The 13,752-nt window shown below is 32.8% G+C and overlaps 1 protein-coding gene across 1 annotated transcript in view; it reads left to right on the forward strand.

Moving 5' to 3' along the window:
* The first annotated feature begins 11,384 nt into the window (after positions 1 to 11,384).
* The window catches only part of LOC108736333, a 69,150-nt gene continuing 66,782 nt past the window's right edge, over positions 11,385 to 13,752 (forward strand). Inside the window, exon 1 of the mRNA XM_018468716.2 lies at positions 11,385 to 11,859. Coding sequence (XP_018324218.1) covers positions 11,791 to 11,859 — 69 coding nt within the window. The 5' untranslated portion in view covers positions 11,385 to 11,790. The remainder of the gene's footprint in view (positions 11,860 to 13,752) is intronic.

Here is a 13,752-nt window from a genome sequence, read left to right on the forward strand (position 1 = left end):
ACATATTAGAGGCAGAAACAGGAGTTAGGAGGGGTAGAGGTAGACCTAGATTAGATTACTGTTCGCAAATAGTTAAGGATGTGGGCTGTTCTAGTTTTAGGGAAATGCGAAGTTTAGCTCAGGGTAGGAAAGAGTGGAGGTACGTGTCTAACCAGTCTTAGGACTGATGATCTTATGATGATGATGATGATATCCATGTGTCTCAAAAACGATCTAGGTCTAGTTTTTCCCTTGCATTAATTTCTTCTAAACCCTTTAGTTATAAAGTGATGTCTTCGAAACGAATGATTATGTATTTTTAGTTTCTGATAGAAATACGATTGTGCAATTAAAATATTAAACATTAAAAATAAAACAAACTTTATTTTGTAAATTCTTTGGCAGAAATGTGTAAAAATATTTCATCAGCGTTTTTATAATAAAGTATGTATATAGAATATTTATTAAAATGCATACAGTAATAACGCTTGTTACCCAATTTGTTCAGTTAATTTACATAAATAGCTTTCCAATTGTTTTGTGTGGTATTTCATTAGTTTTTTGTCGAGAATCATCAAATAATATTGCAAAAGTATTGCTGTTGTTTACGCAAAATGTAAAGCAACCGTTCAATGTACTAATAGGTCAAGGTAGTGAGTGACACAATAAGTAGATTCACACAAATATTATTAATTGTAAGAGCTAACTGTTATGGTAATGGAAAAAAACTTTCTTTAAACGTTTTGTTTAGTGTCATTTGGAGACGCTTATCACAGTTACATAAATAAATATGAGCATATATTTTTAAATGCTTTCAAGACGATAAATTGATATTTCGTTCAACACTACTATAAAAAGCCCAATATATTTTAAATTGAGAGTTTCAGTAATAACTCGTTATTAATCTTTATCAAGTGCTTTTTTTCGTGAATTTATAATTAGCAAAATTGTGTGCATGTGATAAATAATTGCTTTTAAAGAACGTGATATGTATAATTAGACTGGTACAATTTACTTCTTTTAATTTGTTAAAATGACTTAATTACAGTATACCCTTATGATAAGAAACTGATATTTCAGTGCATTTAATAACACGTCACGTTTTTTATCGAACAAATATTACATATATAAAGGTCATTTCACGCTTACATGTGAGTCAAAATCGGTTATTGTCATGGTAATGTTGTGTGGTTGAAGTTCACTAATTGTAAGACTCCTTACACATGAACGGTCAAACCGCCGACAGGCTATTTCATCGACCGACAAAAAAAATGAGGTTATCATGCACCCGGCACCCGAGATTTAATTTCTGATTGGCTCTATACATTTGAGATTTCATGGATTTTGGAGGATGAAATGCAAAAAGAAAACTGCACTCGTGTATTTTGTGTACAACGAAAAGAAAGACAAAAAAAAATCGTGTGGTTTTATGAAACCACGGTGCAAGTGAAACTTTTCCGAAAATTATTCGATTTAGGGTATTAAAATTAAAATCACGTTCTTAATCTTATCTTAATGATTGGAAAATGGGAATGATAATGGGAAATCAATAGTAGACAAGACATCCAACTATAAATTTTAATTTCAATTTGCGTATGACTGTACGGAATACATAATAAATACAGTCATTCAGATGATAGACGCATGTTAAACACTGAGAATAATATTTATTTAAGTCATTGAATCATTTTGAACTTCAGTTATTCTATCAATAATCTCATCTTCGCTTTGAGTTTCACAGTCTATAAATGTAATTGTCATGCACTTGCCCGAATGAGTGAGAATATAAACGGTTAGCTCATGCGAATCATGGTCGCCATCATATTGGCCTTGGCTGCTCTGTCGAGCGCCTTTCGATTTTATCCCTACTCCGCGGCCAGCTGTAATGCGACATGCAATAAATGGACGAAGAAATTCGAGGCGATGCAGTAAAAGTTTCACTTTAAAAGTTAGAGATCAGCTGTTTATGAATAATATTAGTTCTATTGACTTCAAGTTGATTACGATTAGTGTTTTCATTATTGTAACAAACCATCTTAGTAAGCACGCGTTTAATGAGCGATAATGATTTTAATTGTTCAATTGCGAACAGATGTTTTCTGAATGTAGGATTAATAAACATGCTTGCTTTATATTTACACGAAATAGATAAAAACGATCATTCTAACTTTCACATCCGTAAAGTACACTATGTAGATCCCTTAATAAAACATTCGGCTTATTGTATAAGGACTACAGATAATAGTTTAGAACAGGGATGAGCAACACGCGGCCCGCGGGCCGCTTGCGGCCCATTAAACATGTTTATGCGGCCCGNCATTAGTTTTACCTTTGAATATTGTTTAAGAATGACTATATAAATATTTACATGCCTAGAAATGTATAAAAATTGGCATATTTATTAACTTTGAACCCCTATAACTTTTTATGGGGGTGAGACCGCCACGAACTTTTTATGGTACAGTGGTGGGGGAGACATCATCTTTCAATCCCACCCAAAGAGGGTGGGGGCCATCATCTAAACCTTTACCAAATTTGTGTTTTGAGAACCCCATTCTCATGTGTCAGACTTGCATGTATTGAAACAAAGGCACCGGCTAATTTGCCAGCCGGCGACCGTGTGTTCGCCGTCGAAAATTTATTTTGAACGAATACCCGGCACCGGTAGGTGTGTTAAATCATCTTTAAACATACGTAGAATAATTCCTTTAAGGTTTTATGCCGCCTGGCGAAATAGCCCGTCGGCGGATTCGCTGTCCGTGTGTAAGGGGCCTAAGTAAAAATATCATTTATGAAATATAGAGCATATGCAGTGGAGCAGTGGATGAGTCATGGAAATATGGTCAAATCCGGCCTTATCGTGCGGGTCTAAAGGTCACTAACTATATAAATCAAATCAAAAAACACGTCAGTTTTTTGACACAAATAAGTAAACAAGTATAGCAGTCATTTCACATAAGCATGATATTTTCCTCTGTATACAGTAAAGTTGAAAAAGTGAACAACTGGACACGCACCTCCACTCTCTTTATCACTAATCACCGCATTTTTCTAAAACTAGGACATCTCACATCCTTGACTATTTGCTAACAGTATTCTATTTTATGTCTTCTCCTGCTCCTTTTTAGTCCTACATATTTATGCTGTTAATATATATGTTTCAAACGAACCCTTTATACCGGTGTCCTACTATTACTATCCTATCTTTGTTTTTTTGACTTCCATTTAGGCTAATCGCTAATACATTATACGTATAGACGTGTGTATTGATCAGTTTATTTATGTCAGAGTTTTCGTTTGGGTAATCAATAAAAACTGATGTGCGTTATCTTATTCAGCTCAAGGCTAATATTTTTTTTATGCCGTCGCTTTTACCTACGTTTAGACTAAGCGAATTCTCGTTTGAGATCTACTGGCGACAAAATCCGAAGGACTCGAAGAACGTTATACAGATAGCTTAAGGAACTCATGTGTAATGTCTATCAAAAAATTGCACTGATTTATTATACACTAGCTGAAAAACATTTGCCTCGCAAGATTTAGACTAAGCGAATTCTAGTTTGAGACGCACTGGCGACGAAATCCGAAGGATCCGAGGAATATTATACAGGTAGCTAAAGGAACTCATGTATAATGTCTATCAAAAAATTGCAATGATTTATTATATAATCGCCAAATTGCCCCGCTAGGTGCTTACAACATCTAACCTCCCTACCTCTATGAATTTATATTATTTCATCATGTCGCCTATTTAAATATTCTGGTCGATTTTTTGGCTAATGTTCTAGAATTCTTGAGAATGAAATAAATAGTTTCCCACTTCTCCCACATACATCCATCCGTCACCTCCAAAATGCACGAACTACTCCGAAAACCTGCCCAATACACCACACACCGGTGAATGCACTTGAAAGGAGTCTTTTTGATTCATATGTTAGGCTCAGCTAATAGGTCGTGGTCACTAAAAAACATCCACATTCGCGTTATGGCTCTTACAAAAACTCCCATGACGCTTTGTGGCAAACACAGAACTCACGGCGTGTTTGGAACGTTAACTAATCTAATTCAAAGTTTGAACAACAGAAATTGATTTTATGAAATTGGTGCAGATAAATTCTCTACATTCTAGAGACGTATACATCATTGTAATAATTCAGTTTTCGTATACATAATATAAAAAAATATATCGCATGCTTCGCATTTTATTTTATTGAAATTTCTTATAATATTAGTCAACTGTTTTTCGTTAAAATGAACTTATGCAATTTTATCTTGTACCACTGTTTCTGGCGAATAAACAAATCCAGTTAGATAAACTCAAAATCACATTTATTGCTTGATATTTTTTGTTTGAAATTATAAATAAGATAAATATAAATATAACAACTAATTGCTACATATGTTAGTTTCAGAATCCTTTGTTTATAAATCCGTTTAAACTCAATTATGCTGACTAACTGTTTCAATTAGCTTGCTTTCCTATGTTATACTGCCAAAAGAGTCCCAATAAACTATTTATGCGAATGTACTTATCGGAATTCTGTTTAACCAACAGTATATTTTAATTTGTAGAAATAAAAATCAATAATTTTGTCATTTTTGGAAAACGCAATAATATATTGCTGGTACAAAATGCATAATCATTTGTGGTATATTGGGAACTGTGGCTACTCGTAATTTTAAAGGCCAACAAATTTTTATACCCACAGCGTTACAGTTTAATTGTAAACAATTAATCAATTTATAAATTCTTTATATCTGCAGTCTGAAATAAGTANTTCCTTGATCTGGTCATCCGATCAGAAATTGATCAGCGCACAGTACTCTATCTGTTGATCCAACCATCTGATCAGAAATTGATCATAGTAGAGTATCCTATCCCTTAATCCAGTCATCTGACCAATTTCTTATCACAATCTAATGCTACAAATTCTATTACGGTTTCGGTATAATTCATTGTTAAGAACAGCTAATAATGTCCTTTATTGATATGAATTGTTTGAGTTGTGCAATGGTGTTTTAAAATGACGAAATTAAAGGGTTACTATTTAGCATAACAAGACGTACCTTACCTTCATATTAACGTTGATAATGTCAGATCACTTATTTCATTATTTTTTGTTGGTAACATTTCAGTCATTTTGTAAGTTCTTCTGAGTAACACTTTAATCTCAAGTCTTACACGATTTATTTAGTTTTTCACGTAAGGCGCTTGCACGAGGTGAATTTCCACCACATTGGCGTTTGGAAAATGGGGTGAATTGAGAATTATTCTCCTTTATATTATAGCAAGGGAGAAATATTTATATACATATAGCGTCAGACGAAAAGAGTAGATTTAAAGTACAGAATGCTGTCTTTCTTTATCTGTTGAAGTAAACAGAATTTTCAAAAAAGATACGGGGTGTTGGAAGTAATTTACGAGTAAAATAAAACGTAAAAAAAAATAAATTATGTGTAAATTGTACATTTCAGTTTAGTATGTGTAAAGGAAATTGTGATACCTTTTGGATGTCCTGTCATCATTAGCTAATAACAAAATTATATTTTTTTTCATTCAGTTTCTATCAGGCTTACTGAAACGTTTAGTTGTTTTTAAACTCACCAATTTCGATAACTTAATAACAGTACCGTCTGCAATATGCAATTTTTTTTAAATTCTGTTAGCAAATTTTTTATAAACACTCCCCATTCTTGATTACTCGATATAAACCAGTTCCGACCTCTACTACCCACGACTACACAGTTTTATTAGCGGTGGTGTGCGCAAGCCATGCATTCAAAATTCTGTCCTTATCTAAACATCAATTCCAGCTGATTCCGATGTTTAATGTTAGTTTAGACTTGCGCACAAACAATCGGTCGATACGTCATTAAACTTTCAAAAATGGTAAAGAAGCGGTGAATATAACAGTCAAACAGAGGAATCGTCATCTAGAATCCTTGGGGAAATCCCTGTTTCCGCAAATTAGGTATTTTTTCATTCTGGTAGTAGGTTTATAAAAAATAGAGTATCACTTGGGTACCAAGGGTACTTAATCACTTTGTCAATCCGAACAGAAAAATATTACAGTGTTATCTATAAATATCTGTATACGGATAGGTATTCAGAAAATTTTAAATTATGATTCTTAAAAAAATCAAAAATGTAGGTATAGCAGTTATTATCTATTCGTAATAGGCTTTTTAGAGATTTCTACAATAGTTAGGTAAATGTAATTTATCTCAATGTGCAGAATTAAGATTATTTTCAAAATATGAGTATCCAGTTTGATGTAATCTATCATCTCCAACCAAAATTTAATTACACAACTAGGTAGCTAAAGAATCAAAGAATGTGTTACGCTAAGTAAGGTGGGGGGAAAAGCGCTGCCATTTTGAGGTCATTTTTCTGAATCCCGAAGGACTTCTTAGTGTTCATGCATGATTATGACATACATAAAATAGCGTATTTTATATTTTATATAGAAAATATTTCCCTTTACGTACACGTATTCACGTACAACACAGAGTGGATCACACCCTTATACATTTTAAATTTTATATGTATAACCCAAGCGGCCTTGAGTTCCGTGTAAATGGCAATGTAAAACCATAATTATTAATATATCTACAATTTAGAGGTACATACCATTGCTTATCATTCAATTCGATTCCGGGTGTGCTTGCTGTGTCTCAAGCATCCTGTAATCACTTAGACAAATGCTGGGGCTGTATCTAATAATTTTCCACATTCTTATTCCAGCCACCACCGCATTCCCACGATTCCTATAAGGGGAATGAAGAAAACCTTCCGCCTTACTGTCCAGCGTACTATAGAGGGACTATTTGCTCATCAACATTAGCAGCAGGTGGGAAAACACCCAGCTTTTTTTTTTTAAAAAAACACCTTCTTTTTCGTGATAATACATATTAGTAGATATACGTATTATGCACCTAGACAGGAAAAGTAAAGAATGTCTCAGATCGCATGTTTATTTTCTGCTCTGGTGTGTAAGCTATTTATTTTCACTCCTTCGGTCACGATGAGAAATTTTCTTGGGTAAGTAAACAAATCATCTTCATGGAGAGAAAAGTCGCAAAAGTTCTGGGTTTTGGACATTTTTGCATCATCAAACAAAAAAGCCGCATGATTTTTGCATTAAGTAAAATATCTTGGGTTAAGTAAGCGCTTTTAAATTTTACATTTTATCGCTGTATGGGGTTAAGTTAACAATCAGGGTGAATCAGCATATAAGCCATTGCTACCAATGAATGAGCCATAGCCCACCCGAGTCCACCCGCATCTACGTCCTTGTGATGGGTGTGTGATTATAACTTGAAAAAAATAATTTGTATAGCACGACAGTAAAGATAAAAATAAACAAATTATATAATGCAATTTTTAAAATAAAAAAAAAATTACTACGATTTCCTAAATGACCTTCAATTAAATGAACAATTATAAATATACATTTACGAGGCAAGTTCTGAACTTTTGCTGCTAAAAATACTTTTAAGGGCAATTCTGGAATATTTGAAGCCATATCTTGCCTTGCTTATTTAGTCAAATTAAACGCCAGCCTTTTAAAGTAATCCAATTAAGTATTTGAATAAAACAGGGCTATTACTTCTTTTGCCGCTTAATTACATTTTTGTATTTAAATTAGATTCGCCTTTTTTTTCAGACAGCCTCCGTTAGAATAAGAAAATAGTACTTTTATCTTTTATTATTGTCGAATCCATGAAACGGGAAGTGCGATTGTATGAAAATAACTTAGGGACATACAAGAATTTCATTTAACTTCTGCTTTATTTGAAATCTCTGTTACCCGACTGGAAATTAGTTCAGAGAACCCGAATTATGATCAGATGCGGATCAGATTTTCCGTAATACGGGCATCTGATTAGTTTCTGATCAGAGTTCAGTACTCCATTCCTTGATCTGGTCATCCGATCAGAAATTAATCAGCGCACAGTACTCTATCTGTTGATCCAACCATCTGATCAGAAATTGATCATAGTAGAGTATCCTATCCCTTAATCCAGTCATCTGACCAATTTCTTATCACAATCTAATGCTACAAATTCTATTACGGTTTCGGTACAATCTTTAAATCAAGATTGTATCCGATGTTCTGAACTGGATCATAATACAGAACTTTATTTTTTACCTGATTTATTCTGTATGCAATATTGTTCGTCAAACAATGAACAAATTTATTGTTAATTAATAAGAACAATTAACAATAAATTAATAATACATTAATAATAATTATTAGTAATGTTATGACTAATTAGCAAATAGTTTGTTTATTCAAATTATTATTTTGATGGGAATGGATCTGTTGAATGGGTCCAGTATGGATCTTTGAAACGGATCCGTCATGGATCTTAGAAACAGATCCGACAGGGATTTTTCAAATGGATCCTATGTTGATTATATATGACGTGACTATTTTCCATCATACCCGGATCAGAAAGCCTGATTTATTTCTGATCAATCTTCAGGCAATTCTGATCCGCATCGGATTCAATCCACTAACTAATTTCCAATCGGTAGGTATTTGCTTTCTGGCAAGATATAGAATAAAAATGTAAGTGATAAGAATACACTAAGTATATCAATTTCAGGTTGATTTGTCTTCCAAGAAAGCACTGCTGTTTAAATGACTTAATAACAGCAAATTAAAAAGAAAGGGACAGTTGTTTATCAAATCCCTTTACATGTGCTACGGGATTATTAAGGTTAATAAATAGAAATAGGATAATTCGCATAACAGCTTGTTAATACAGGTTTGGACATGTTCTTTACTTCTTCAAGGTTAGGTAATGGTTGAGAAGGTTCTCCTAAATTGGAATGTATTTATGACAACCTTTTTAATCACAATTTAATATTTTAGAGGTGAAAATAAAATGTATAGAATATATATTAACTGACTCTTACGTGAATTAGTCCATTTCCTCTACTTTGTGTCCTTTTTTTGTGATTTGTGTTATTATTATTGCTTGTACATTCTTTTTTATTTTACTCGGACTTACAAAATTGGTCTGGAATCGTATGATACATTCGCTGAAAATATCTTTAGTCATACAGAGTGCTCCATTTCTTTTGGACGCTACTTAACTTTTTTTATTTAATTTTAAATCGACTTTATTAACAGTTGCCTACACCTATCTGTAGTAAATTTTGAGATATTCAATTGTTGACAATCTTACAAGACGAATAACTTTTTTTTTCAAATGGAACGACCCTTATTAAATTGTACCGTCCAATGCGAAATTAAGGGCCCTGATATAAGGTTTTACATATTTATCTCTACCAGTTTTCTAGTAAAAATCGATTATTTTGTATTATTTTTATTTGTTGCATTTTGTACCAATTTGGTACTTTGTAAAAAATGTTTATTGTATATTTTTCTAGTATGAATTGCTCTATATTTAGCCTTTAAAAGTTTGTGTTCTGAATAGAGTTGATGATAAAAAGCCATTTATAGTGCAACAGATGCATTAGCTATACAGTACATCCTTTGCCCTTTATAAAAAGCAGCGTTTAAACTCAAAATAATTAATGAGAAGCTCATTTCCATTTTGCGGTGATTAATGAACGTATAAAACTGCATTAGAAATTCCGGCATTAACTTTTAGTACGATTTGCATAGAAAATAGCTTTGAGGCTCGTATTCGTTGTGTTTGTAAACATCTTCTATTTCAAAGGAATATGATATTTGAATAGCGAAAAATGTTTTAGAATCTACAGATGTAGATAGCATAATAATTGGTTTAGAAATATAACAAATGCTAGTTTATGTTCCAAAAACAATGTAGTATATTATACTCAACTTGATGATTTCTATTACGTCATGCGAAGTATTCTTTTTTTCTCGAATTGTGTGAAATAGCACCTATACTTCGTTTAGTTTCTGTAGCGATGTGACCTTCAGTTTGACCGGCGCAAAGTAGAAAAGAACAGCACTAGGCCAGAAAAGATAGGAGACAACTCTTGGCCAAACTCTTAACCGGTGAGGAGCCTATAATCCGCACAGTACTGCACGGAAAAATTGACCATTTTATCCACTAAAATTGCATTGCTCAAATGTGCTGTTATTGGTACCAATTACTACTGAAAATACCAAGGAGATGTTTATTTATATTTGAAGACATACTAAAGATTTAACGCTTGTTTCCGACTCGTACTACTATTCATGATTGAATAAAACTTTTGGCAGGTACTGTATGAAAAAGAGTGTTTAATGAGCAAAAGTAAAGAGTATAATGAGCTTTTCTCTCCCTACTTATGATTTTGCCAGCGCGCATCCAAGACATTGGAAGGGGTACATCGCTAGAGAAAGTAAATGAAGTATACCTGTATTGTTTGAAATTATCAGCCTGTGATAATAGGTTTTGTTCATTCAAAAAAAGTGATTATTTATTTATGCGTAGCTGTATATGCAGTAAAAGCATTTATACGTATATATACATTGTGAAATTACCGTTAACTTTGTTTATGGTGCATCGAATTATATCCATTGAAGTTATTGATTTCATTGTTACATTTATTCTACATGAAATTAATTTTACATAAAGGTGAAATTTTCTGTTAACAATATTATATATACATTTTATGCCATCAAAATCGCTTTAGGTTAAGGTTTAATGGAATTTAATTTAAAATACTTTTAGAGTGTACATATTATTTTCAATTATATAACCTTTACATTTATGTGGTTATACTTTAGTAGAGGGCTTCATCATAATGCCTTAAAAATATGAAAAAAGTTATTTTTTACCGACGAAAAAAAGGAAGAGGTTCTCAAAACGACGGGTATATTTTTTTATGTATGACCGCGCATAACTTTTTACAGAGTAGTCCGATTTTGATAATTCTTTTTTATTGGAAAGGGTATACCACGATGTTGGTCCCATATAAATTTGAAAAAAAAAATTCCAACCCTAAGGGTAGGAAAACAGGGGATGATTGTTGATTGCTGTTCACTAACTATGATTGTAATGTATGACCATAAGTTTTGACAGAATAGTCCGATTTTGATATTTTTTTTTATTGGAAAGGGTAAACACCGAAGTTGGTCCCATATAAATTTGGAAAAAAATCTAACCCTAACGGTAGGAAAACACGGGATAATTTTTTCCTGCTTCTTTTCTTTTACAAGACTGTCATCGGCGGTTACGACATTTACATATTGCCTGGGGCAGAGGTCGACAAATTTTAGATAGAGAAGCTAGTCATTAAGTGCGTTATTTTATGACGTGTACGCGATATTTAATCGTCACTACATGGCAATTTTATAACAGAGACGTCCTCAAGGAACCAAAACGATTTACCGACTACCGCTCTAAAAACATAAAAATGATCGAATATTTTCTTGTGTCAAAAAAAGTTAAATTGTACTCTGTGATTTAGAAAACAACAAAAACCCATTGCGATATTTATTTGTTATCACTAATAAAATTTTCTGATATTAATTTTCTTCTTCTGTTTTCTGCGAATGAATGAGAAAATGAGAAAGAGCTGAATTGGCATGACAACTGCTTTTCCAATTCGATACGAATCGCTATGAGAAGAGTCCTGGACGGAGAAAAATCGAACAATTTGTGAAAACAACAAAATGAAATAACAAAAATAGCTGCTGTAGAGGTCGACAACAAGATTCCTGCAGGATGAAAATAGGAGCTGGCGCCATCAACGGTCGATCCAGGGAGCTATGCAGTGCGACGCCGAGGCGTCGGTTCGGGAGCTTTGGATCGGCCACAGGCAGCCAACGGGCAGTCTAGCACGCGACGCTGACGACGCTTTACTACGAAAAGTTCACGATGATTTCACGTATCGGATGTGTTGTAGCTTTCGTTGCAGCTACATTGGCTTGCGCCTCGTCGAGGGCGGTGAGTAATCATTTTTATCATCCCCAAAACAACCACAATTTTACGATTTTTTTATGTATTGCATAACTGACTGTTAATTAAATAGAGACGTAATAAAACTTGAAAAATTATTTATTGAGCATTCTAATTTCGATAAAATAATAAACAAGGGTGATTCATACATGAAAAATATTGCATTAGATCGCGGTAACTACGCATTGATGTAAGAAAGTGTTTATTCAAGATCTTTGTAATGTATTTGTACATTACCAGTAGTTACTATTCATATAATGACAAACTCGAGCCAGTATTGATGACAAATATAAAAAATACATTTATAGCAAAAATTTTCATATCAAAACTTCAATCACTTTTTCTCAAATCAAAATAGCTACCTATGTTTAATGGGTTTTCTGGATATACATTTAAGGAAATAATGAAAACTAATCTAATAAATTCTTATAGAGTAGTTCTACCCGTTTAAGAGCCTAAAACAATTTTTATGGGGGTCCACATTCTGTTCACAAATCCTTTCGTTCACTCTAGTTTTGGGGAAATGCGAAGATCAGTTCACGGTAGGAAAGTCGAGGTGTGTGTCCAACCAGTCTTAATACTGATGATCCTACGATGATGATGATGATGATGATCATCATCATGACATATTTTTCATTAAATTATAAAATTTAAAATAGTTTTCCAAAACTTAAAAGGATTTTTTTTTTGTTTTAATTTGATGGAAATTTTGACTAAAGCAAACAATAATTCAAATAGGTAGGTATAATTTCTAATTCGAAAATTGTAGGAGTTCCCACTTACCAATTACTGCTTATATGCATTAAATTAAACTGAAATTGTTCTAAATCATTACTAAAAACATTAACAAATAAATAAACAAAATATGAAATTCATTCATTTAACTTCATAAAAATGATAGGTACTACTGTCCAGCCAGATTTTATTGTATCTATTGTGTGTTTCACCATACTATGATTTCTTAAGAAATATACAATAATATTTGAAACAATATTATTGTTATAAATTTCTAAAGAAACCACAGTGCGGCGATAAAATTCTTAAATAGGTTAAAGTCTAATGATAATTTGCATTAGATTCATTAAAAAAAGGTATGACAACTGTTCGATTGCTTTGATGGTTCATAGATACAATCGCGAATGTACAGGGAAAGGTTATTATAGAACAGAATTTTGAGAAAACACACAAATTGCATTTAATTTGGCTAGATTTTGTTTTATGTTATTTACCGATTTTCAATACCTGGGAAGTCACATAAGTATAAACAAACAAACGATCACTCAGGATCAAGAAAGGCTCACTTCTGTACTCACTAACTGTTAATCTAGGAATTGGAAAAAAATTGTTAGAAGTGTGCTTGGAGCACACAACTCTCCGCTGAAACGGTAGGAAAACAGAGCAGAAGTCAATAAGTAAAACAAGAAATAGGCTGGTAGGAAAACTTCTGCGATATCAAAAGCTATAGTTAGAGAAATATAAGAAGTAGTAATAGGACTAAAGAGAGGCTGAAGGGAGTAATACCTTACATATTACATTAGTTAGGGATGTGGACGCTCTAGTTTTGGGGAAATGCAAAGATTGTCTGAGGATATGAAGTAATATCCAATCATTTTTCAGACTGTAATCGATGTATTTTTTCTATTCTTCTTCTCTAACCCGAAATTCCTAGTTTAGGTCTACTACCAAGAAAGAAAATTTTAACCTTTTGAGCCTTGAGAACCTTTATAGAAATGTATATGTAAAAGATCTAATGAAGCAAAAAGTGTGAAACAACTAAGATAGTAGTTGCATTGATTTTTTTATATAGATATTTTTGTAGTTAATATAAATGTATATAATCTTTAAAAGCACTGTGGTTAAAAAATTGTAGGGTGTTTTAAA

The sequence above is a fragment of the Agrilus planipennis genome, unplaced genomic scaffold, assembly GCF_000699045.2.
Source record: "Agrilus planipennis isolate EAB-ADULT unplaced genomic scaffold, Apla_2.0 scaffold64, whole genome shotgun sequence".
NCBI classification, from domain to species: domain Eukaryota; kingdom Metazoa; phylum Arthropoda; class Insecta; order Coleoptera; family Buprestidae; genus Agrilus; species Agrilus planipennis.